Genomic DNA, 27,860 nt, shown 5'->3' on the forward strand with positions numbered 1-27,860 from the left:
AGAGTGGTCTGTGGCCTAGTTTGACACTGATAATTACGTGCAATTAACATTGGTAATTATGTGAAAAGGGTGAAACACTAAGCCAAAATCATGGAGGATCCTAATATGTATAAAGATAAAAATATTAACAGAGGTAAACTCCAGATGGATTTTATTTTATTCACACTTTGTTAAATTTCTCAACTCTGTGTAAGTAACTGAGAAATTTTGTATCAGGAAAATATCATCCGAAGACCAAAAACCAAGACCCCAGGGTTAAGATTTAAAAGGTGCCAGGGTAGAGTGACATCGATGCATGAAGGCACATCCAGCTGCAACAGTGCTTCCCAACCTTTTGTCATATGGCCCCACTATGTAGATATACTATGTATCTGTTCACACACTATACCCGGCTGGAGGGGGACAAACCATTGTAACCTATAGGAAAACCCCCCTTGCCTTGTCAACAACCAGTTTTTATGATCACTGAGAATGCATGAACTAGAAGGAGCATAAATGAGAGCATGCATGCCAGAGAACAATTCTACATTCTCTAATACCCGTACACACACATACAAAACTACCCTACCACTCCAAAGTCATATACCCTATATTCTTTGATCTAGTAAGTTTATGTTTAGCTGTCCATCTTAAAGAAAGAATATAGAATTCAAATTAAAATATGCCCACAAGCCAGGCACAGTGACTCATGCCTGTAATCCCAGCACTTGGGAAGCTAAGGCAGGTGGATCGCCTGAGCTTACAGGTTCGAAACCAGCTTGAGCCAGAGCCAGACCTCCTCTCTAAAAATAGAAACATTGTGGCTGGTGCCTGTAGTCCCAGCTACCAGTAAGGCTGAGGCAAGAGAAACGCTTAAGCCCAGGAATTCGAGGTTGCTGTGAACTATGATGCCACGACACACTACCAAGGGTGACAAAGTTAGACTGTCTCCAAAAAAAAAAAAAAAAAATTGCCCACAAAAACTTTAATCAAGGAAACTGGAATCAGCCTAAATGGGCACCACTTAGGTACATCAGGGTATATCTGTAGTGCAACATTGGAAACAGGAAACAATATTCTTAGACTATTTTGAAAATGATGTGGAAAAATGCTCATGCTCTAGCATGGGGGCAAGGAAGATTATCAATAGCTTAGGGAAAGCAACTGTGAAAAATGTGTGGATGTGTATAAATAAAACTAAAATGAAGCATGCCTAAAGTGTAAACATAGACAGTTACTTCTGAGTGCTGAGTTTCTTCTTTTCTTCTTATACTTCATTTTTTTTTGGTAAAGGATATTGGCATATGTACAATGAAATAAACAGGCATTTTTAAAATTGTGCTTTGTGGCCAAGTGTGGTGGCTCATGCCTGTCACCCTAGTCACTCTGGTTGGCAGGGTGAGTAGGGAGGATTGCTTGAGGCTAGGAGTTACGAGACCAGTGGAAAGAGTGAGACCTGACTTGAGAGCGAGACCCCATCTCTACAATTAAAAAAAAAAGAAAAATTAGCTGGGTATGGTAGTGCACATCTATAGTCTCAGCTACTTGGGAGGCAAGGCAGGAGGATCACTGGAGCCCAGGAGTTTGAGCCTATAGTAAACTATAATACGATGACGCCACTGCACTCTAGCCCAGGCAACAGAACAAGACTCTGTACAAAAGAAAAAAAAATGTGCTTTGGAAGCAATACTTGGGGTAGTAACACAAACCTGACGGTTCTGGGGTACTGGTAGGTCTTGTCAGACATCAGGAAAGCCTTATAAAAAGCAGCTAATCTAAGCTTATAGGTAAGAGGCCATTAGAGAACTGTGAAAAAAAATCCAAAAACTTCAGTCAGTTCTACCTAATGGGCTAGAAAGGATAGTATGAGGTAAGTAGACAAGGCCAGGTTCCCAAGGGAAGGAATTTTTCCTGACCTAGGTTACTATTTCCAAGTCATGGTTCCTGGAGCCAGTAGTCAAAGTTCCTGGTGTTCTCGGAGGAGGTCTGAGAACTAGAGGGAGACGAGGAGGTGCCAGCAGGCATCTCACCTACTTCCATGAGCTTAGCCCCCTCCCTTCAAAGCAGAAAACAGAGAGGGCTTAGAGGCTGTTAGAATGTCAGGTACAACGAGCTTTGATTATTCCTAAAATTTGCAGCCATCTCTATTTTCCTCTCTGGACCAGAGGGTGGGAGGAGGGAAAAAAGCAGAGAACAAAGAAGACTAGAAAGGCAGCTGGAAGGCCCACCCCAATAATTAGTGCACTCAAAACTGTCACAGCATATTCAGCAGGCTCACTGCAACACATGCACACTTCTATGACTCATCATGTACACACTTAGCATCCACTGAAAATAGCACAGGGGTCCGTCTTGTCTTTCTCTCCAAAGGGCCCTTGGCTGAGTCTCAGCCTTGGATGTACTGAATAAAGCTGTAGGGATTTTTTAAAAGTCATTTTTGTACATAGCTTCTATACTCAAGCACCTACTACTTCATTTGGTAATCAACTGAAGGAAAGAGTAAGCCATGCTACCCTACAAGAAAAACCGCATGGCTGGGCCCACTGGAGCAGTATGTCCTGGGGGCAAAGTGGCCCCTTTAGAGGACTGGAGGGCAATCTTGAACATGTACGATTTCCTCCTTATATGCTCTGCTCCTCCTTTCTGTTACATAAAAACAACACACTTCTGGCTTGGCGCCTGTGGCTCAAGCGGCTAAGGTGCCAGCCACATACACCTGAGCTGGCAGGTTCGAATCCAGCCCGGGCCCGTCAAACAACAATGATGGCTGCAACCCCCAAATAGCCGGGCATTGTAGTGGGCGCCTGTAGTCCCAGCTACTTGGGAGGTGGGGGCAAGAGAATCATTTGAGCCCAGGAGTTGGAGGTTGCTGTGAGCTGTGATGCCACAGCACCCTACCCAGGGCGACAACTTGAGGCTCTGTCTCAAACAAACAAACAAAAAACAAACCACACTTCTCTTAGGCACACAAATTTAGCTGACATCTTTCTAATGGCTGAGGTGGCCTCCTAAACTATTGATAGAAAGGCCTCAGGATGGCAGTCAGCAGATGTGCTCTGGACTTTGGGTTTGGGATTATCTAGCTAGTTGGCGGGCGTCTGACACAAAACTTCTGTACTTCAGTCTTTTAAAAGATAAAATTTAAGAAGTAACATTCACAGGGGCTGCCATGACGGTAAAATGCAGTTTTGGACACAAACAGGTTTGTTGACAGGGAAGGCCTGGAAGAACTGAATTAACAGCAGCCGCTGCTATTTACTGAGAGCTTGCTGTGTGTCAGATGCTGTGCCAAATTTAGGCGTTTTTTAATTTCGTTTTTAAAAGATTAATTTTTAAAATTTAACTTTCTCAAGTAATGCAGTCACAGTTTGCAAATTCATGAATAAAAAAGGTATACAGGTTCATAATCTCAGGCTATATCTGTTTTGGAATTTAGTATTTTTCATATTTTAGAAAAGTTAGGTGGAATATATTTTGTGTAATACACCCAAGAAGCACTCTGTAACCAATGCTCTAAAATTTCTGAAAAATGAATAGATATTAACACTTAAGTGGGATAAATGAAATATATAAGGAACTTTGTGCCATTTCAGGTTAGGTTTTACCATGAAGCTTACAAAGCAAACACCTGAAGAGCTCTTGTGATTTCAGAATTGTAAAGATTGTGGACTTGTAATAGTCAAAAATCTTCCTTTTATCCCTGCTTCCCAGCCCACCAGGTATTCCCAAAGACAAATAATAACACCAGTTTTTCTTACATGTTGTTCCAAAGATATTCTGCATTTATGAGCAAATATGTATCTCTCTTACTTTTTTTTTTTTTTTTTGAGAAAGAGCCTCAAGCTGTTGCCCTGGATAGAGTGCGGCGGCATCACAGCTCACAGCAACCTCCAACTCCTCGGCTTAAGCGATTCTCTTGCCTCAGCCTCCAAAGTAGCTGGGACTACAGGTGCCCGCCACAATGCCTGGCTGTTTTTTGGTCGTAGTTGTCATTGTTGTTTGGCAGGCCTGGGCTGGATTTGAACCCGCCAGCTCTGGTGGCTGGCACCTTAGCCACTTGAGCTACAGGTGCCAAGCCATCTCTCTTACATTTTTAATAGATCAATGTGCTGAGCCCCTTACTACATTACCTTATTTCATCTTTGTAGAAGTTCTTTTGGTTATGATTATTATTGTTATTTTACAGATGAAGAAACTGAGGCCCAGAGAAGTTAGTTTCTTACACAAGACCAATGGCAAAGATAGGATTCACACCATGCCTGCCCTCCTTCAAAATCCATGCTCTTTTAATTGGTGTGTTGAGACCATTTATTTTTAATGTGATTATTGTTGTGTTTAGATTTCTAGACCTACTATTTTATTAATTGGTTTTCCAATTGTTCCTTCATTTTTGTTGTTTACTCTTTTTATATTTCAATTTTAACTTATGTTTTTGACTATATCTCTTTATATAGTTTTTTAAGTGGTTACTCAAGAGATTACAATATATATACTTAAGTTTTCACAGTCTACTTAGAAGCAGTATTTTACCATTTTGAATGGAAAGTAGAAACCTTACTAGCATACTTAGGTCCCTTTATTCTCCCCCCTCTTTATGTTACAGTTGTTATATAGTACATCTACATACACTGAAAGCCCCATTAAACAATCTCATAAGTTTTGCTTTCAACTATAAAACATACTTTAGATAATTCAAGAAAACAGTATTATATTTACCCATATATTTACTATTTCTATTGCTTCTCCCTTACTCCTGATGTTCCAAGTTTCCATCTGTTATCATTTCCCTTCTTCCATTTCATTATTCCTTTTGAGAAGTCTGTTAACTATGAATTATTTTTGTTCCTTTTCAGTAGGAATATCTGAATATTCTTCAGAAATGAAGGTGAAATATGCACTAGATATAGAATTCTGGGCTAACAATTCTTTTTGCTCTAAACTTTAAGAATGTTGCTCTACTTCTTTCTGGCCTTCCTGGTTTCTAATGAGAATGACTGAATGATTCCCATTCAAATTCTTGTTCCTCTAGGAGCAATATGTTGTTTTTCTCTAGCTGCTTTTAAGATTTTTCTTGTCTGTAAGACTTTTCAGTAGTTTGATTATGATAAGTTTGGGCAAGGATTTCTTTGGGCTTATCCTATTTATGGTTTGCTGAGCTTTCTGAATCTATAGATTTATGTCTTTTTGCCAAGTATGAAGTTTTCAGCCATTATTTTCTTTAAATATTTCTCTGCACTGCACTCATTTCCCTCTCCTTCTAGGACTCCAATAGCCCCAATGTTAGACCTTTTATAATTGTTCATAGGCCCCTAAGCCTTTATTTTCCATTTTTTTTAACCTCTGTTTTTCAGATAGGACAATTTATACAGATCCATCTTCAAGTTCACTGATTCTTTCCTCAGTCAAATCCATTCTGTTACTGATTCATCCAGTGAGGTGTTTGGTTATTGGATTTTTCAGTTCCAAAATTTCTATTTGGTTCTCCTTTTATTTGTTGAGACTTCATATTTCATTCATTTCAAGACTGTCTGCCCTTACTTCTTAGAGCATTTCTATAATAGCTGCTTTAAATGCTGTGAGATAATCCCAATATCTGTGTTATCACAGTACTAGCATCTGTTGATTGTCCTTTTGTGAGTTGAAATTTTCTTAGTTCTTAGGCCTAGTAATTTTGGACTTTATCCCAGACATTTTCAACATTTTGTTATGAGAATTTGGGGAAATCCTAGTATTTTATAACAGGCAATCAACCAGCTGTTGGGCTTCAGGTTCTAGTTTCAATGTCAGTTCTGTCTCTAGAGGTTTGGCAACACTACCCAGATCTATACCACATAAGTGCTGTGCAGTGGCCAGTCTGGGACCTAACAGTGGGTCATCCTATAGTCTGTAATCAGAGCCTCTGACATGCTATTTATAATCAGATCCACTTATATGCAGCTCTTGTGTGGGCCATAAAATTGTGTGGGGTGCTTTCTGAGACCTTTCCTCTCTGTGGTGTCCTTGATACTTTCATTTCCCTAGAGGGCTCCATTTTGGGTCTTCTTGCCAGAAAGCTGGGGCTTTATTTACCCTGCTCTGGCACACTGTGCCTGTGTCCAGAATCAAGTGGAAGGAAGACAAAGGGAGGAAACACGGCAACTGTGGTTTGCCTCATGCTCTTGAGACTATAAGTCCCCTTATTATAAAGAAAGGTTTTTCACCCTTCCGTTTAGGTGTTTGTAAACTGCTGCAGGCTTGGGTACAAATGAATGGTGAAAAGAAAAAATAAAAACAGGTGACCTTCCCCACCCTCTCTGAGCATTAGTAGACCCCTTTGCTGCTCCCCTAGTCAGAAGTGCAGGGCTTCTCTGGAGCACTCTCTGTCTACACCCATGTCCACTTCCTCATTTTGGGTTTCTCTGAGTTCAGACTGGATGGTACTAGAGGGCAAAAATGGTGAATTCACTGCCTATTTGGCGGTACTTTAAACTCTCGTCTTCTCCAATCTGCTTTCCCAATCTGAAGACTGTACTGGGCAAGAAAGGATGGAATGTACTTATTCCAAAACCAGAACTTCCTTATTTTTGTTTCAAAAGGCCACTTAAAGGACTTTACAGAACCTTTTTACCCAGTACAGAACACCAACATGGCTGCCTTCAATGTAGTTGCTGGCCTACCGAAAGTTGATTGCTGAGTATGAACGCTCGACCTGCACACCAGGCTTGTCTAGGAGTGCCAGTTATGGTTTCATGGAACACCCAGCATCAACAACCTGAATATTTTCAGACCCTAATCCCTAATTCCACAACATTGTTTGAACCACCTAAGCCTGTGCTGTTCAAACTGTAATGTGCAGACAAACCAGTGGGAGAGCTTGCTAAAATGTAGGTCCTAAATCAGAAGATCAAGGGTGGGGCCTAAGTTTCCACATTTTTCATAAGTTACCCAGGGATCATATCTGACATTGCTGGAGGACTGCAAATGGCTAGGCTATTTCCAAGTCAAGGTACAAGTCTGGCTGTGGATTTCTGATGGTCTGGGTTTATTCATCTTGTTTTGCCAAGTGTGGATACTTAGGATTGGTAAGTGGAGATGCTAATTAATTACAGAGAAGCATGTGTACATATACAAGAATAGCACCGGTCACAGTGCCCTGATCAAACAGAGCAATAAACCTTCCCTTCTCCCTGCTCTGAGGATATGAGTTCAAGGGTGAACCAGGGATTGAGAAGGGTTGAGAAATACTACACTTAGGCTAAGCAATTGAAGATTTTTAAGAGAAAGAAAAAGAGAAATAAAAGCTATACAAAAATTACACTAAAAAATTATAAAGAATTCAGAAAAGAAAAATGTCACTTCTAATATGACTCTAACATAATGATTATTCTTGCTATTCTTCTCTGAGCTTCTTTTACATACATGTTTTTATGTAATTCTATTATTATAAATATAATTTTGAATTTCGGTGTTTTCCTCCACATAAGTCCTGCCTTTCCCAAGCTGTCTTTGCTATTAACATCTTTAATGGCCAAAAATATTTACTCAAATGAAACAAATTTTAAAAACTTAATCTTCCTCTGCAGTTGTTGATATGGCTTCTGAGAAGTGTAACTAAAAGCTGCATATAATAACTTTCAAGCACATGGTTTTTCTATGTTAGAAACTGGTAACTTACCCTCTGTCTGTCCCACCAGAGTATGATGGGAACACTGGGAGCAGATAACTTATTTCTTTAGTTGACAGATAGAAAGGATTTGTGCTACTACTGTGAAGCGTGAACAGATCTAGATGATAAGATTTAGATGACATTTTAGAATAAGCTGATATAATAATGAGGTAAGACTCTGGGGAGCCTGGTATTAGAAAGATGTATATCATATTTAGGAAGCCAGAGGGCAGACTCTGGTAGTTGAATCTGGCCTCCTCTCAACTCTCCACAAGCCCTAATCCCTGGAATCTATGAATGATGTGATAAGAAACACTCCTGTGCTTGTTTTGCTATATGACACTGTTGGTCTCAAAAAGGGGGAGATTATCTGGATAGGCTAATCTAACAGCAGGAGCTCTTAAAAGCAGAGAACTTCTCTGGCTGGTGAAAGAAGAGGAGAGGGAAGAAAGGAAACAACACATTATTGCTGTTTTTGAAGATGGAGACAGCCACATGAGGAAAAATCTGGAGCTCTTACAGAACTGATGGGGAGGGATGGGACCTGTCTTACAACCACAAAGAACTGGTTCTGCCAATGACCTGAATGAGCTGAGCCTGTCCATACTCCTGACCTAGAAAACTATGAGTTAATAAATATGTGTAGTTTCATGCCATTAAGTTTGTGGCAATTTGTTCTGTAACAATAGAAATTTAATACACATATGCTGCAAATTGTTTCCTCAGTCTACCAGTCTATCCAAATCCTTGTAATTTGGATTCAGTTAGCTAACAAATGTCATGGGGATAATGCTTTTCTAAGTAACTGAGAAGAAAAAATGAGACAAACCCCAGCATTCATAAGGATAGTAAAATGACATTGAAAGAGTGAGAATGCCAGTTAATTCAACTGTTTACCAGGGTAACGGGCAGTATGTATCAAAATCTTTAAAAACAGGCTTATTCCCTAATGTACCAATTTTATAAGAATGCATGTCAAGGAAGTATTCAGAGATGTGCTCCAAGTTGCATGAAAAGTATGTCCACTGAAGCGTTAGTTATGGTAGCCCCAAATTAGAAATGACTTAAGCTAAAAAAAACTTGCATCGTCCTTGATTTTTCTTCCCGTCATTAAGCCAACCCATCAGCAAGTCCTGTCAGGTATACTTCCAAATATACCCAGAATCCACCTACCTACCTACTACCTTTTACCACCTACCACCACTATTTCTTGCTGGGATGCCTATGTCAGCCTCTTCCTGGTCTTCCTATTTTTACTCTTGTCCATCTCCACAAAGGAACTAGAGAGTTTTTTGTTTTTTTTTTCAATGTAAACAATATGAAGTCCCTCCCTTATTAAATCCATCCGGTGACTTCCTGCTGCTCCTGATCTTGGCCCCAAGGCTCTACATGTACCGGCCTATGCTTACCCCACAGTGTCACCTCCCATCTCTCTGCCCCACTGGTGTACTGTGATTCAGCCACACCAATTTTCTCTTTCTTCTTGGAATAATTCAAGCCAAGATAAGACTGTCCTTTTTTTTTAATGGTTTAAAGTTATATATTTAGAATTAGCCAGCTGGACTTGGTTTAGACTATCTCAATTTTGTTGGCAACATCCAAAGCATCATAATCAGGAGCCAAACACATACCGCCTTCTCTCCATCAGGCCTAACTGGGTGTTGACCTTGGCTGCATCAATGTCACAGAGCTTCTTCACAGCCTGTTTGTCTGGTGCTTGTTGGCTTTGACAGCCACATGAACATAAGTGTGCTGTTGTCTTCTATCTTCTTCATGGCATACTCAGTGGTCAGGGCAACTTGAGGATGGCATAGTGGTCAAGCTTGTTTCTCCTGGGGGTGCTCTTCTGAGGATATCTGGGCTGTCTCCAGAGCTTGTCTTTGGCTGCCAGAAGGTGAGTGATCTCTTTTTGTATGGCTTGGATGCCTCTTAGCCTTCAATGCCTTTGCTTTGGCTTCCGCTTTGGGATGGGGAGGAGCTTCCCTCCGAGCCTTCAGTCCATCTTGTGAGAAGGATGTCTGAGCAACATTATCTTTCTTGAACCAACTGTCAACATACACTTCAAAAGGAGGAAACCCTAAGAACTAAATCCTCTTTAATGTTCATGAGCTACGTTGCTTTGAGCAAGTTAATTAACCTCTCAGTGACTCAGTTTTCTTTTCTATAAAGCTCGGATAACAACATCTACCTCATTCTATTATGATTAAAAGATACTGTTTTACATATATTTTGCACTTAATGTGCAAAGAACTGATTCTTTGCATGTGGTGTGATACAGATTTGTACTTTTCCATATTGATATCCAGGTGGTCCAGCACTATATTTTGAAAAGAATATGCTCTATCTATGTCATCTTAATAATTTAATTTCCATTTGTCATTACTTATGAAACTGTTATTCCCTATTGTGAATAATTGTGCTAAGCACAATTAGCCCTAATCAACTGTGAATTTCCTGATGGTTGAGGCTACACCTCATCATGTATTCTCAGTGGCTAGTGCAATGTCTGACTTGTGGACCCTTAAACAGATTGATTTGGGGATAAGAAAAAGCAAAGCCTTTAGAGTTGGATTCAGATTCTGGCTTCAGCATTTAACATGACCTAGGGCAAGTCACAAAATCTGAAAGTCCTAGCCTTTTCTTCAGTAAAATACCGACAAAAGTATCTATTTCACAGAGTTGTCATACAGATTAAATGAGAATGTTTACAAAAGCATAGTGCCTGGTACATAACGAAGGGTTCGATAAGCAGAATTCAACATTTTTATAACACAACTTCTGTTTCTTACTGGTTGAGATGAAGTTACTTACTATACATAAACTTCACTTTTCCCACCAGGTGTGGTGGCTTACACCTGTAATGCTAGCACTCTGGGAGGCTGAGGAAGGTGGATCACCTGAATTCACAAGTTCTAGTGAGACTCTGTCTCTACTAAAAGCAGAAAAACTAGCTGGGCATTATGGTAAGTGCCTGCAGTCCCAGCTCCTTGGGAGGCTGAGGCAAGAGGATTACGTGAGCCCGAAAGTTTGAGGCTGCTGTGAGCTATGGCACTACAGCACCCAACCCCAGGGTGACTGAGTGAGATTATGTCTCAAAAACAAAACAAAAATATAAACTTCACTTTCCCTACCTATAAAATGGGTATAGCCCTTACTGATCTCATGAAGTTGCTGAGGAGATTAAATAAGAGCATGTGAATGAAACACTTACCATGCTGTCTGAAATAGCTGGTACTCAGCCAACAGTTTAAATACCATTAAACTAACTTTACTATCCATAGAGGAAAATGAAAGGGATCAGTATTATTTGGCCCCCAGAGAATAAGAATGAGGGCAAATTTTAAGAACAGGGAAGAACAGTTTCATAAGTAATGACAAATGGAAATTAAATTTAAATTATTAAGATGACATAGATGGAGCATATTCTTTTCAAAATATAGTGCTGGACCGACCACCTGGATATCAATACGAAAAAGTACAAATCTGTATCACACCACATGTAAAAATTACTTTAAATGGATTATAGATCTAAATATAAAAGGTTAAAATATTAAAGCTTCTACAAGAAAATATATGATAATTTCTCCATGACTTTGGGGTAGAAAGATTTCTCAAATATAAAAAGCTCCAAACATAAAGGCAAAACATTGATAAACTAGATTAAATAAATATTAAGAATGTTTTAATAAAAAACCACCATTAACAGAGTAAAAAGGCAAGCTACTTGTAATGTATATATTTAATGAAGAACTTACATCTAGAATACAGGGTGTCTATAAAGCTCATGTGTAATTTAAAATAGTTTTACAGTGTAAACAGCACACAAACTTTACGGACACCCTGTATATAAACAATGCCTGCACTTTACAAAAAGGCAACCCAATAAAAAAGTGGACAGGAAATTTGAATTGACTCTTCACAAAACAGGAAATCTAAATGGCTAGTAAACTTAAAAAATAAAAAAAGATTTAAAATGTTTGGTTCATGCAGTCAGAACTATTTTATCTTAGAAGCTCTGTGCTTTTTTTACTGTGTAGATATTTGCACTGATGGTACAAAAGCAACAATGGGTGGAAGTGCTGATGCCTTAGTGTGAATGAAAACCGTGGCACTAACCTAGTATTCACTGTGTCCTGCCTCCCCCATCACCCACCCATATCCAGTTTCTTTTAAAATATTCTTTTTTTTTACAGTTTAATATATTTTAATAGCAAACTTACAGGAACAGCACAGAAGACAGACAACATTAAAAACATGTACTTGCATGTAGGACAACTCAGTTAGAAAAGTATAGTGAATGGATGGAATCTAGTGTATGATAAAAATGCTACAAACACCATTTTGTTGCCGTCAATAAGAAATTTACTTGTTTTAAAAAAATCCAAATGCTGGCATTGTCCAGAAAAATTTAACAGGTTTATTTATAATTGTTATAAAGTTGAACTGCTGAAACTTGTTCACTGAAACATTTTGACTTGCATTAATGCTGCACATTCCCGCATTTTACATTAAAAATTCACACACAAATGAAAATGGAAAAACTGCCACTACCTGATTTCTGTCCCCTATTTTTCCAGTCGCAATCATATACTTAAGTATCTTTTGACCTCATGGGGAAAAAAAAATCTAACGTTCAGAACTACCAACAACAGGGAGAAGAGAATTTTTTTTGATAATGAAATGTTTTCCCATCATAGTGGACTCTTAAGCACATTCTCCACGTATGCGGCGTGCTAGCTGGATGTCTTTTGGCATAATTGTTACACGTTTGGCATGGATAGCACACAGGTTGGTGTCTTCAAAAAGGCCAACCAGATAGGCCTCACTTGCCTCCTGCAAAGCACCAACAGCTGTGCTCTGGAAGCGCAGATCTGTCTTAAAGTCCTGAGCAATTTCTCGCACCAGACGCTGGAAAGGAAGTTTGCGAATCAGAAGTTCAAGGGACTTCTGATAACGTCTTGTTTCACGTAGTGCCACAGTACCAGACCTGTAGCGATGAGGTTTCTTCACCCCTCCCGTAGAGGGCGCACTCGTGCGAGCGGCTTTTGTAGCCAGTTGCTTCCTGGGTGCTTTACCTCCAGTGGATTTGCGGGCAGTCTGCTTTGTATCAGCCATGGTATAAAGACCTCCTCACTTACCCGCTTCTCCTTGGGCTGGAGCTCGGCGAGCTAGAGGCGGCGCTGGCGTTAGTGATGGCGGCGCGGCGGCGGCCGCGAACACAATTCTCTTTTAAAATATTCTTGATGAAGGAGTAAAAATAATCAAGTTTTATAAAATCTCAATCTTTGAGCATATGTCTTTTTAATATTCTGCATCAATTGGGAAATATGCATAAAGTACTTCTATTACGTACACAAGTACAATGGCTGTCATGATTTAAAAAGTGCCTGTGCAGTTGCTTAAGTTGCTAGCCAAACTGACCATTTTTTCAAGAAAGACCATTTTTAACTGAAAACAATACGCAAACTAAGGTTACTCAGACTAGACTACATAGCAGACATTTTTTTCAAAAAGGAAGTCAGCCTGTTACTTCAAAGAAAACAATGCCTAGTGGAAACAATGCATGGTGTTTGTTACCAATGATAAAAGTCAAGATTGTAAGCAAAAATTAGCAATTTGAAAATTAGTGTTTACCATTATCTTGACAGCTTCCCAGGACTTTTCTGGTAAGATCAGCATAGTAATGAATATGATTTTTTGATATTGTATAACAAAAGATGTGAACTTTGAACAGATCTTATTTCAGTGAATAAGCATTTTCCAAATGACCAAATACATGCTCTCCTGATATCACATATGAGTAAAAGATCCATTCGAAGGGCATGATAGACTAGTGGATATAATATAACAAATGGACAAAGATCACATTTGATAGGAATTCGGGCTCCACCTTGTAACTTACCCTTAAACTACTACTTGCCAAGTTTTACTGCAATAGCAAAGAAGAATACCCACAATTATTTGAAAAGACTATTAAACTGTTCTCTTTTCCAACAATCTATCTATGAAAGCCTTCAACAAAAGCAAGATATCCATCATGGACTAAATGCAGAAGCAGAAACAAGAATCTAGCTGTCTTCTATTAAGGCAGATCTTAAAGATTTATAAAAGTATAATAAAACAATGTCACTCTTCTCATTAATTTTTTGTTTTGAGACAATATTTTCATAAAAGTTGATTATTTATGTTAACACATAATGGGTTTATTATTTTAAAGTGTATGTATATTTAAAAATTTTCATTTGTAATTTCTAATGTGGTAAATACTGACAGATATAACCCAAACAAGAGCTGTTTGGGATCCTCAGTAATTTTTAAGAGGGCCAGAGCAACCAGTTCCCAAAACCATAAAGTTTTAGAGCCTCCAGCACAAGGAATATAACTCAAGAAAGTAAAAGAAAAAAAAAAACCCTAATATATACAGATGTTTATAGCTGTGTTATGTACCATGAAACATTAGAAGTACTTGAATACCTGCATGGAGACTAGGCGAATCAGAGCATGCTAGTAAAATAAAGTATCAGATACTTAAAGAGCTACGTTTTGCGCTTTAATAAATGGATTGTAAAATTTTAAAAATAAAATGTGGAACCCCACACAAAATATTTCGAACATTTAAAAATACACAAAGATATAGACCAGGATTAAAAATGAATTCAGAATGACATAATAAAAGCTTTATATCTAAAGATTTAGTTTTAGTAAAGCTGGTTAAGCATAGGAAAAATTGCTTTTTCTAAACAGAAAACAGGATTAGTGGCATAGTTTCCTATCTCAGGACAGAATGAGCAAAGGGAAATGGGTTAGCCCTATAATGACAACAATAAAAAGTTCAGGCTGGGATGAAAAATAACTTTCCCTTATAGATCGGTTGTTTTCAATAATTCTTTCTTTGATACCTCAGTAGTAGGAACAACCTACTGTCCGCCCCCAGTCCTCTCTAGCTATAGCCCTAGCTTAAAACTACCCAGTATCACAGCAGACCCAATATCCTTTGATAGGCTCTGGACACATGTCTCTGGACACTGAAGGAAACAAGACTTTACGCGCTAGGGCAGACATCCCAACTTCAATTTTTGTTTGGAAATTTTTAGGTAAAAGAGAAGCAAAATGGGGGTGTGAAAGTAAGTGGTGAGGTACATAACTGTGTCCTATGGGAAGGAGCAGAGGTGACTATTTCTGCTCAGCTCCAGCGAGGCTGTTCAGTGATGGGGTGATTAGCACCCTGCAGCAAGAGTCGGGCCAGCTGCTGCGTGCTCTTAGTCCCTCCTTCCCAACCTGTGGCTCTACCCCAAAATTGGGCACGTAAGGGAGAAACAAAAAGCAGAATTATCGAGTGCTGGTTGTGGAGCAAGGAGGTGGTAGTTGAGCAGCTATAGGAAAAGTATCTGGTGTCATCACAGCCATCTGAGCTGACAAAGGGGACTGGCCAGGTAGTGAGCAGGGTGTGGGGGTGGGTGTAGTGAGGTAACTACATGGGAAAGATCTGATAGGTTGTCAACTCACTAAAGGCTGATGAAAAGCTTCCTAACCATTCTGCCTGCTCTTCCAACCATCTCTTCCAGTTCAGCATCTTAGACCTGTGAGATAAGCCTGCTTGAGAAAGACTTAATTGAGGAGAGAAAAGGGGACTGAATTTGTACATACTGCTTACTACATGACCTGAAGCTGATCAGGTGCAGGGGGGAAAGCATAAGCTGCTGAGCCAGTCCGACTTATGGGAAAGTCCCAGTCTTCACTGGGAAGTTATGCCTCCTCCCTCATCCACTGTTAGTCGCAGCAAGGTAGCAGTCCACCAATCTCATAGTGATAAACGAATGCATTTGGGTCATCAGTTAATGCACAGTGGACAGCCACGAAATGGAAGTTATTTCTACCCCTGACGCACAGTGCCCATGCTGATGATAAAGGAAACAAAACAAAGTTCATAAAGGGCTGGACCTGAGCCCAAATGCAGTTGCCCAACATTCCGTCTGGGTTCACTCTTACACCTAAGTGGCTCCACTGCATCAAATCCTTTCTCAGAGGAAAGATGCGATGTATTTAAAAGAGTGAAACAAAGTTGTCTTTGGGGGACCTTCTACTCATTACACCCTTAGTCTTACTCTCATCTTTGTCAGCTACTTGGATGGGATCCACTATTCACTGAACATTCTCTCTCTCTATGTAATATATATACACACACACACAAATAAAATTGTATTTTATTTATTTACTTATATTTTTCAGACAGAATCTTGCTCTGTAACGCAGGCTGGAGTGCAGTGACTCTACTGTAGCTCACTGCAGCCTTGAATTCCTGGGCTCCAGTAATCCTCCTGCCTCAGCCCCCTAAGTAGCTGGGACTGTAGGTACGTACCACCACTCTTGACTATATTTACCATGTTCTAAGGAATGAGCTCAACATGTGACATCCGTCTTCACATTCAGTCCTATCAAACCTGAGACAGGCATAATTATACCCAAGGTGCAGATCAGGAAAACAAGGCTCTGAGGGGCTGACTGTGCCCACTGAGAGACAAGGAAAGCTGTAAGCTCAGGGTTTGAACCCAGGGGAGGAACTTCCAGAGCCTGTGCTCTTAACTGCCATAAAATACTCTCTCCTTGACATGGTGGTTTGGGTGCAGTGGTAGAAAGAAGGGGGCCAAGTCCAGCCTGCTTAGAGTGGTATAAAAGAGTGCGACAAGGCTTGCTCTTTTGCCTTACCCCCTCCAACCCACCAGGCTTTTCAGCCAAATGTACTGCTGACCACATAAGAATCCTTCAGTGGTTTCCAAGTATCCATGGGGAGATTCATGTACTTCATTTCCATAATGGGCCTTCCAAAATCTGGTCCAATCCTCAATAGCTATTATCTCCCAGGATTCCAGACACACAGTCTTTCTCAAGTCAAACTTCAGGGACAGTCTCACACTCTTGGACCTTGGTGCCTCTGCTCTACTGTTCCTTTAGCCTGGAACAACCTTCCCTCTAAAGGAAATGTGTTATGTAATAACTGAGACACATGAAAAGGTAAAAAGAAAGAACTTAAGGAGTATGTTTCTTCCCCATGAAGACCCAGCTCAGGCAGCACCTCCTCCAGGAGGCCTCTCCCAGGCTATCCCTGCACAAGCTCTGTGCTACCCTCTGTAATAGCACTTCTCTATTTCACTCACCTGTCTCCCACATGAGAGCAGCCCCAGCCCTAGGAACTCCTGAACCCACAGGAAAACAATCATTAGCTGAACACAGGACCCACAGGCACAGGTTTAGACAGAGCTACAAAGAGGTGAAAAAGAGGAGCAAAGAAAATATGTGCCTGAAAAAAGTTATCTGCCCTCCTGCTAATCTTATCTCATCAGGGATGAACAATGTACTTGGGAAACTACATAGGAAAAGGAGCCTGAACCACACCTGGTATTCAGGGAAGGCTTCCCAAGAAAAGGAATGACCGCTAACTAAGCAGGCTGCTGAAGAATGAGGAGAGAGGCAGAGAGCAGAACAGAAAGAGCATCGCAGCCTGAAGTCCTGTCCCACGCACAGCCCTGGAAGGACAGGCAGTGCAGGTAGAGCTGGGGGCTAGGTAGTTAGGGTATCAACTTAGTGGTTAAGTGGGTTGCTCAGTCCAAGATGAACTTACCCAATTAGGGGGAAGTAGAAGGATACAATACGTATCAAGGTAAAAAATTACCAAATGGTGTGGGCCTCAGTTTAGGGAACATTTGCTAAGTGAAGGCTGTGAGTCTTTGGGCTGAGGAAGGCTTTGGGGAAGATACAGATATTGTACTAGGCCCAGAAGATGGGCAGGGAGGCTGGACATGGTGCCAGCCGAGCAGCTGCCTGCTGTAGGCACAGCAAGCCCTGCCCAACCTGCCCTTCAGGTTCTTTCAGCTTGCAAAAGCCCCTGGCTCTCTACCCCAGGAGTTCACCCCATCCTTTACAATACCACCACTCAGTTATTTTTGTCTAAACCTGGGATTATTGGTTTTTGTTCAGGATTTTTAGATCTATATTCATAAAGAATACTGGTTTGCAGTTTTCTTGTGATGGCTTTGGTTTTGATACCAGGGTTGTACTAGCCTCATAGAAGCTGGGAAGTATAGCCTCCTCTTCTATTTTGGGAGAAGACTTTGTGAAGAACTGCTATTCATAAAAAACTCATTATTAAGAACACTTTTAAACACACCAAAAAATAGTAACAATAGCATCATGAATTACTGTGTATCCTCCCACTCAACTTCAACAATTATCAATAGCCAGCCATTTTTATTTCACTTACACCATCCTCTCTCAGTATCTTATACTTTCATTGGGCTGAAATTATTTTATTTATTTATTTATTTCATTTTTGAGACAGATTTCATTGTGTCACCCTCGGTAGAGTGCCACAGCGTCATAGCTCACAGCAACCTCAAACTCTTGGGCTTAAGTAATTCTCTTGCCTCAGCCTCCCAAGTAGGTGGGACTATAGGCACCCGCCGCAACACCCGGGTATTTTTTGTTTTTGTTGTTGTTGCAGTTGCCATTGTTGTTTAGCAGGCCTGGGCCGGGTTAGAACCCGCCAGCCCCACGTATGTGGCTGGTGCTCTAACCACTGGACTACGGGCACCAAGTCTGAAATAATTTTAAAGCAAGTCCTAGACATATCATTTCACCCACGTATCTATCTGTAACAGATAAGGACTTTTTTTTCTTTTAACATAAAAAGAATTTAATTATTTTACCTAGCAAAATTAGCAGTAGTTCCTAATGTTATTTAATACCTGATCCACGCTCAAATTCCTCCAAATGTTTAAACAATGATTTTTTGAATTGATTTAAATCAAAATCTAAACAAGGGCCAACATTGTATTAAATTGATATGACTCTTTTAATAACAGTCTCCTTTTCCCTTTTCTCCCCATGCTGTTCATTTATTTGATGAAAAATCAAGGTCAATTTATCCTATAAAAATTTTCCATGTTCTAATTTTGGCCATTATATCCTCATGAGTCTGTTTAACTCATTCTTCTATCCTTTATACTTTTAAAGTGGGAGTTAGATCTAGATTGAGGTCGCTGTGAACTTACTACTGTATAATATTAGAAGACACTTAATGTCTGGCTGTCCCACTTTTTCTGTTAAGATTGATCAATGGGTTCAGGTGCTATTAGCTTGATTCATCTGTTATGAAGTCCCCTATTAACATTTAACCAACAGATTTAGCAACCATTGATAATTTCTAACTAGAGCCTGTGCCACCCTAATTGGGAATCATAGGCCTGGACTCCAAAATTCTAAAGGCAAAAAAACTTTGTTTCAGCACAAGTTGCAACATAGTAATTTCCTAATTCTTTCAGTTCTTCCAAGCCTAAAATTTTTACCTCCAAAATTTTAGAATCCAGGTTACGATTCCCAATTAGGGTGGCACAGGGCCTAGGTGCCATTGTGGAAGCCTTGGGGGAGTTTTGCTTGCCATAGTAGTTAGAGGACCCCCCTGCTATTCATAGGCTAAAAGCAGAGATGTCAGAGATCTACATGACCAAGAATGAGCTGCATCCCACACAACTTTTGAATGTGTTGTTAGACACAATGTGTAAAAGCCTACATAAGTTACTCGAGTATAAGGTCATTTTTCTATATGTACACAAAGTACTTCTTGTACTGTTTTAACATAAGCACATTTTTCCAGGAATATAATAACTATGTTATAATTGAAGAAATACCATCCAACCACTATTTTGTTTGCAATTCTCCTAAGAGCTATTCACTATTTCAGAACAGTCAGGTTATAATAACAGCAATATAATTTTGTGGTATATGAGTGGCTGATATAATATATCTGTATAAGCCAGCATTTGTCACTGTGCAATTCAAAATAATTCCATATACAGGTGTAAACATTAATATTTTCTAGTATACTCATGATCAGGCACCTATACATTAAAATATGTGTGTCATCTTATTCTTTTCCTCTCTTATAGTTATAACTGTGTAATAATTTCTTTTGAAATGTGCATTAGGTAAATTAGATTATAAATTCCAACTCAATACAGTAAAGGACATTTCAAAGCATATTTGTTTGGAAATGGACAGTGGCTCTAAGATAGCTGAAAATTACTAGTTACTTCAGGTCTAAAAATCTTCTTCAACCTTCTTCAACTTGACTATTGTCCTGGGCTTAATCTTAAATCTTGCCACCATATGCTGGTTAGTTCATAGTGCTAAGAATGAGTTAGGAGCCCAGCCCTGGCTATACCTCTATTAGTGGCTGGTAACCTTAGGCAAGTCATCTTAAAATAAGAAGGTTAGATTAGAGAAGCTGTTCCCAACCTTTTCAACTTTTTATCATTCTCTACTCTCCATAGGACTCAATATTTTTTAAGATTTTTGCCAAAGAGACTTGCAAATTATTACTTGTATAAAATAACTTGATTTTCCATTTTTAGCTAACCAAAGGTATAAAATTACAAACCAGAATAAAATAATGGTCGTTTATATTCATTAAGTGCTTATTATGTGCATTTAATAAATGTAAACCACAGTCAACCTTCCTCCCTAACTCCATCAATGCCAACAACCTCACCCCGACTATCACAATGTGGGCTCCAAAGTGGGAAGTGCTATCTCAGCTAGCGACTAAGGACTCCCCTGCTCCTTGTCTCCTTTCTCAGAGCAGAAGTCTCCAGTCCCTAATACTGCCATCCTCATTTGCAAAGACCTTTGATGTGACTTGCTTTTACCCCACGCTGTTTTGGAGAACTTCTAAAGTTGGTAGTGAGATCAGGGAACTACCTTGAAATGAAATGGGTAAGACATCGAAACTGCACCCTCTGGGAAAGTACTTTTGCATCTCTGCATTTTCTCAAAAAGCCTGGCCTGGGGCCTAAACAAAGAGCTCTGGAATGAAGTAACTGTGAATCACCTGGCCAGCAACCCTGGACTATTGTACATAAGCCCGGAGACAATGACCCTTGGACAGACTTAACTCTGTGTAGCCTCTAGAAAGGAAGCAGACAGCCTTAAGACGCTGAGTAGTTAGGGTATCAAGAATTCACTGCTCCATTTATATTTTCATTTTCTACCTCTATATACTAAGACTTTGACAACTGTGTTGAAAAAACATTAGCACCAGGGAGGGTATCAGTGGCAGGATGGGGATGGCTGGGTGGAACCCCTCTGAAGCATGGGTGTCTGCCCACTGGGGGATCTGTACTCACCAGGGAGGCTGCCGGCTGCTGTGAGGGTGGTGTGAAGGAATCCGGAGTGGGTCCACCTCACTGGCGGTAGCAGGGGGGAACTCCCGAGGGGGACTGTTTACATTAGCCTTCTCCCACTGCTCTTGGATAGGTGTGATGATTTCAGAAAAAATATGAGACCGAAGCTCCTCACTGTTCTTGTACGTCCTGTGGGAAGTAGATGAGGAGTCAACTGCTTGCAGTTGGCTGGCAACCCTGCAAACAGTATCCTGGCGTTCACAGTGATGGCTCTGAGAGCTCTTGGAGTTGCACTTGGCCCTTCTGCAAGGTGAAGAAAGGTCGGTCGTCTGGCCAACCTGGGTGAGAGGGGCAACAGGCCGGCGCTGTCTCCGAGATTTAGCCCTAAGCTTCTTAGGCATCTGAGTTGCCCCTCCTCCTTTACCACCCCATTAGAAAGAGGTATGGCTGCAAGGGGCACAAGGCCGGGACTGACTACTCTTCTGTCCTACCCCACCCACCTCCCTCAGCTTCATTATGTGTTCATCACGTGTCATGGCAAGGGTCAGGGAAGGCAAAGTCTCCACGGGGAGGATGAACCAGGTTCCAGGGCTGGGTGGGCAGGACTCTGGGAATTCAAGGTCTACTTCTGTCACTAACTCAGGGGTCTTCAGAAGGCTGTCCTAACACCCATCCTGCCTGGACCTCTTTTCTCTACCTGTCAGAGACAAGCAATGTGAGCGACAGCTGAGGTGTTGAGGCAGGCTGAGGTAGCAGAGAATGGGCAGGACTCTAGTGTTCCTTAAAAAACTCGTGTTTTAAATTAAGCCACATTCTGGCCCATAAAGCAAACCTCACAAATTTAAAAGAACTAAAATCAAACAGAGTATGTTCTCTGATCATACGGAAATCATACTAGAAATCAAAACAGAAAGTCTCTAAATACATGGAAATTAAGCAACACACTTCTAGATAATTCAGGGATCAAAGAGGAAGTACTAAAAATTACAGCATATTAACATATGTAGGATATAACTAAAACATTGTTGAGAGGAAACTTTATAGCACTAGATGCTTACATTAGAAAAAAGAAAGGAATTCAAATCCATAATCAAAATTCTAATCTTGGGGCGGCGCCTGTGGCTCAGTGAGTAGGGCACTGGCCCCATATACCGAATGTGGTGGGTTCAAACCTGGCCCTGGCCAAACTGCAACAAAAAAATAGCCAGGCGTTATGGCGGGCGTCTGTAGTCCCAGCTACTCGGGAGGCTGAGGCAAGAGAATCGCCCAAGCCCAGGTACTGGAGGTTGCTGTGACCTGTGTGACACCACAGCAGTCTACCGAGGGTGATAAAAAGAGACTCTGTCTCTATTTGAAAAAAAAAAAAAAAAAAAAAAAAAATTCTAATCTAAAGAACCTAGAAAAATTGTGGAATTCTGACTTCATTCTGAACATATTTAAAAACAAACACCAAATAATTGGAATATATTGCAAGCAATGTTAATCTCATTAAACTGGCTTGCAGACAAAAAAAAAAAGAACCTAGAAAAAGAGCAAATTAAACACAAAGGAAATAGAAGGAAGTCATAAAGATAAGAGCAGAAATCCAATAAGATAGAAAATATGAAAAGAACAGAGAAAATGAACGAATAAAAAGTTGGCTCTTAAAAAAAAAGAATAAAATCCACAAAATTCCACAAAGATTGCCAAATACAAAAAGAGAGAAGACATAAATCACCGATATCAAGAAACAGGAGGTATTAACAACAGATCTATAGCCACTGACAGGATAAAAAGACAATACTAGGCTGGGTGAGGTGGCTCACAACTGTAATCCTAGCACTCTGGGAGGCTGAGGTGGTGGATTGCCTGAGCTCACGGGTTCGAGACCAGCCTGAGCAAGAGCTAGACCCCATGTCTAGAAAATAGCTGGGTGTTCTGGTGGGCGCCTGTAGTCTCAGCTACTCAGGAGGCTGAGGCAAGAGAATCTCTTGAGCCCAAGAGTCTGAGCTCGCTGTGAGCTATGACACCATACCAAGGACGACAAAGTGAAACTATCTCAAAAAAAAAAAAATACTAAAGGACAACTTAATTCAACAACTCCAAATAGATCAATTCTTAAACACCACGAAACACAACAGCCAAAATAAAACAGATAATCTGAATAGTTATATTAAATAAAAACTCACACTTAAGCATCCCCCAAAAGAAATCTCTAGACTCAGACAATTTCAGTGCAGAAGTCTACCAAACTTTTAAAGAACAACTTATACCAATTTTACAGTTACTTCTAGAAATATAAGAGGAGGGAACACTTAAAAATTGACTTCAGGAGGCCAACATTACTTTGGTATCAAAATCAAACAAAGACACAAGAAAAGAGAAAACTACAAAACAGTATCTCCTAGAAAACCTAATGGAGAAATTCTCAACAAAATATTGAATTAAAAATTGAATTAAAAAATATATATGTAAAGAATTATACACCATAACCAAGTAGGATTTATTCTAGGTATACAGGCCTAGTTCAAGTCACAAATCAATGTAAACTATCATAATAAGCTGAAGAAAAAAAATCATATGATTATACCAATTGATACAGAAAAAAGCATTTGACAAAATCCAACATAATAAAACCATTCATGATAAGACTCTCAACAAACTAATGATAAAGGGGAACTCCCTTAACTTGATAAAGAACATTTCCAAAAAATCTACAGCACAATAGATTAATGTGCTTAATGGTCCAAGTGGATATTTGCCCCTAAGACTGAGAACAATACAAGGATGTTCTTACTCATTACTCTTATTTAACGTACTACTGGAAATTCTAGCTACTGCAGTAAGGCAAGAAAAAGGAAAGGTATGCAGATTAGGAAAAAAGAAATAAAACTGTGCCTATTTGCAGATGACATGACAGTCTACCCTGAAATTCCCAAGGAATGTACCAAAGAACTCCTAGAACACCTGAATTCAGCAAGGTGACAGAATACAAGATCAAAATACAAAAATCAACTGCGTTTCTATATACTAACAATGAACATTTGAAAACCAAAACTAAGAATAGAATAGCATCTAATAATTATCGCCTTCCCTGCTTTAAAAAAATAACAAAACATGTACACGATCTATATACCAAAAATTACAAAATGGTGACAGAAATCCAGTAAGACCTAAATAAATGGAGAGACATAGCATGTTGATAGCAAAAATGTCAATTCTAAACTGATCTATAGGGTTAATGCAACACTGATGAAAAATTCAACAAAGTTTTTCATAGACATTGACATTTATTCTAAAGATTATATGGACAGGCACAGACCTTAGAATAGCTAAAACTATACTGACAGAGAAAAAAGTGAGAGAGATCATTCCACTCACTATTAAGACCCACCCTATCACTACAATACTCAATACTGGCAGATTAATAATCTGGAAGAATAGATATATAAATCAATAGAAAAGAATAGAGAATCCAGAGACAGATTCATAGAAGTAGAGACAACTGATTCTAGACAAAGTTTCAAAAGTAATCAAAAAAGGAATAACAAATAGAGTTGGAGCCATTGGATTTCCATAGGTTTAAAAAAAGGACCTTGGCCTAAATCTTACACAGTTCTCATTTCTACTTAGAACACAGAAGCTTGGGGACTCTGTGACTTGCCAGACCAAGCTGGGTGGGGGATTTGCGTTTCAATCTGATGAGGTGTGTGATCAAAGGAAGGCCTGTGATCTCCCCAGGTGGGGGTAAAACTCAGGCCTGATTCAAGGACCATCAAAGTCCTGAAGGAGTTCTCACACAATTTCTAAGCCTGGGTAAAACAACTGCCATTTTGGTGCTGGCAAAAGACAGCTCATCCTCTTGTCTGACACAGAAAGAGCATGGCAGAATGGAACACAATAGGTTTATGCTCCTTAGCAAATCAGTTTGCTCACTGAGGGGCACAAATTCCTAAAAGAGGTCAGACACATCACATAATGATCTAAAAAGGAGGGCCAGATACAGGGAGTTCAGTGCTGCTGGCAGGAATGCGGGGGGTGAGGGAGGATTTCTGATCAGGGGTCAGATTTTTTCCTTTGTGTATTTGCAAGAGCTGGATTAGAATATTAGCACTAAGCACTTTATGTGCTGACCTCTCATTTTATTCTCAGAAAACACTCTGACATAGTACCATTGTGTCCCTCATTTCACAGTAATCAAAAACCAAAAGAAAACAAAACATACATTCCCCCCCACACCCAAAGCCCCCAAACAAATGCATTTTTTAAAAATGGAGACACCATCACAATTCTCTCTTCAGTATTGCTGAGGATGCTCTAATGAGGATAAATGGACAATACGGTGCCTGGGTTCCTCCACGGGTTTTGTCAATTTCTCTCCCAATGAAACTCTAGAATGAAGTCCAAATGTCCTTCCCTTACCCCTTTAAGGAGACTGGAGGTGTCATGGTGGTTGCAATACCCAGAAGGGCAGCTCTCTGCCATGATGAGGCCTGGCCTCACTTCTCCTCTTCATTCTTTTGTCCACTACATGCAAAATACCCACAAGTCTTGCTCTCAAGATTATGGCAAATGGGGAAGACAAACTTGAAGAATTTAATTATAAAATACCCCCTTGTTAAATGCTTAACAAAGGATGTTTTGAAACATTAAACATGGGGCCGGAGGACTTCTCTGAGGAACAGACATTTAAACTGGGAAGAACAGAAGATGGTTGTGTGGGTTGGGGTGAGCACTCCAGGGAGCAGGAAAAGATGTGAAGAGAAGGAGAGTGACACCACAGCTGAGGGCAAGAGGTGCAGAACATGGTTAGAGGGATGGGTGCGAGGGCTTTAAGGTTTTTTTCTTTATCCTAAAAGCAATAAACGTTCACTGAAGGTTGTTTTTAGAACTGTGGTAAGATACACATAAAATTTATTATCCCAACCATTTTTAAGTGTGCAGTTCGGCAATATTAAGTGCATTCACACTTTTGTGCAATCAGTACTACTATCCATCTCCTATTTTCATCTTGCAAAACAAACTCTGTACCCAATTAAACAGTAATTCCTCATTCTTCCCCTTCTATTCCCTGGTGGCCACCATCTGCTTTCTGTCTTTATAAATTTGACTCCTTGGGGTACCTCATACAAACAGAATCACATAGTATTTTTCCTTTTGTTACTGGCTTATTTTACTTGGTATAATGTCCTCAAGGGCCATCCATGTTGTAGCATGTGATAGGATTTACTTCCTTTATAAAGCTGAGTAATATTCTATTGTATGTATATACCACATTGTGTTTATCCATTCATCTGTCAATGGACATCTAGTTTGCTTTCACCTTTTAGCTATTGTGAATAACGCGTCTATGAACAATGGGTGTACAAATATGACTTCAAGATCCTGCTTTCAATACTTTTGAGTATATGTCCAGAGTGGAAATTAAGGATGACATAGTATGAGGGACTTTACCTAACAATTGCAATCAGTGTAACCTGGTTTATTGTACCCTCAATGAATCCCCAACAATAAAAAAAAAAAAGGATGACATAGTAATATAATTTTTTGAGAAGTTGCCACATTGTTTTTCATGGTGGCTATAACATGTTACATTCCCACCAATGGTGCCACAGTATTCTAATTTCTCCACATCCTAGACAACACTTGTTTATTTTCTGATTTTTTGGATAGTAGCCATCCTAATGGGTGTGAGATAGTATTACTGAAGGATTTTCAAGCAAAAGCTATAACCATGATCTGATCTACGTTTTAAAATGATTGGTCCCACTGCTATGTAGGAAATCTCCAGGAGGGTGGTCAGCAGGAACAGAACATATAAAGGATCTCCTCACACAGAAGCTGCAAGGACGAGGGGAGGAGACAAAGAGGAGTGACCAGAATGACAAAAGTCTGAAAGGACTGGAATGGGTTCAAAGCAGTTATTGCTGGTTAGGTGCAGTTAAATGCAACAGAGTTTCTGGGCAATTCTGAGATTCAGTTAAGGTTTGATAACTATGAATTTACAGAGATGCCAAGCTTCCTCTAAAACCCTGAGCAGATCAATGAGGATGGGGAAAGTCCCTGAAGTGAATAAGGCAGAAATCAGCTTAACTATATATCCAACAGATAACTTCATTACACTGGTAAGAAAATAAGCATTAATCTAAGTACCTTTGAACACAATACACTCATTATCCATGTCATCAGTGAGATAATCAAAGGACCAAAAGAACTGGAAATCATGTGGAACTTTACTTAGCAGGTTTGTCTTGGTAGGTACTGATATAGAAGTTCAGAAACTATTTGTATGTATTTTAGGACTAAGCAAGGGTAAATATTTTGATGCTATTGGAAATCAGGATTCTTGCCACAGGAGAAGGGAGATATAAGTTTGGAATAAGAGAGTAAGATTCCTGTGATGTTATATTGAAAACAGATGTGTCATTTTAAACTTATATTGAAAACAGAGGTGTCAGTTTAAGCTTTTCCACTGAAAGTGCCTAGAGTCAAACTACTATATGATACCAACTACATGACATTTGGGAAAAGGCAAAACTATGCAAACAGTAAAAAAATATCAGTGGTTGCCAGCAGTTAAGGGGAAGGAAGTGATGACTAGGAGGCACAGAGGATTTTTAGAACAGACTATTCTATAGGATACTATAATGGTAGACACCTGTCCAAGAGTGAACCCTAATGCAGACTATGGACTTGGGTGATGATGATGTGTCAGTGCAGGTTCATCCACTGTAACAAATGTACGATTCTAGTGTGGGATGTTGATGGGGGAGGCTGTGGGTATGCAGGGGCACGAGGTACATGGGAACTCTGCCCTTTTGGGCAGGTTCTGCTCAATTCTGCTTGAACCTAAAACTGCTCTTAAAAACAGTGACTATTAAAAAATTTTTTTTGAGGGTAGAGTGGGGACCTGATTAGGCACACTTCCTCCCAGGACCCTACTCTGACTGAACAAGCTGGCCTGGACCAAAGTAGCCCACTGGATCTATACTATTTTCTCCTATTGTCACCTTATGGGTTCATCTTAATTTACTTAACCATTCCCCTGTTGACAGAAAGTCCTTCCTTATTAATACCAGGTA

At 39.8% G+C, this 27,860-nt stretch overlaps 1 protein-coding gene across 3 annotated transcripts in view; it reads right to left on the reverse strand.

The window, feature by feature from the left end:
* The window catches only part of PSMF1 (proteasome inhibitor subunit 1), a 43,010-nt gene that overhangs the window by 6,452 nt on the left and 8,698 nt on the right, over positions 1–27,860 (reverse strand). For all 3 annotated transcript variants that reach the window (XM_053573781.1, XM_053573779.1, XM_053573780.1), the window contains exon 4: positions 20,803–20,988. In XM_053573781.1, coding sequence (XP_053429756.1) covers positions 20,803–20,988 — 186 coding nt within the window. The remainder of the gene's footprint in view (positions 1–20,802; positions 20,989–27,860) is intronic.

Source organism: Nycticebus coucang, chromosome 21 (genome assembly GCF_027406575.1).
Source record: "Nycticebus coucang isolate mNycCou1 chromosome 21, mNycCou1.pri, whole genome shotgun sequence".
In the NCBI taxonomy this organism is placed as follows: Eukaryota; Metazoa; Chordata; class Mammalia; order Primates; family Lorisidae; genus Nycticebus; species Nycticebus coucang.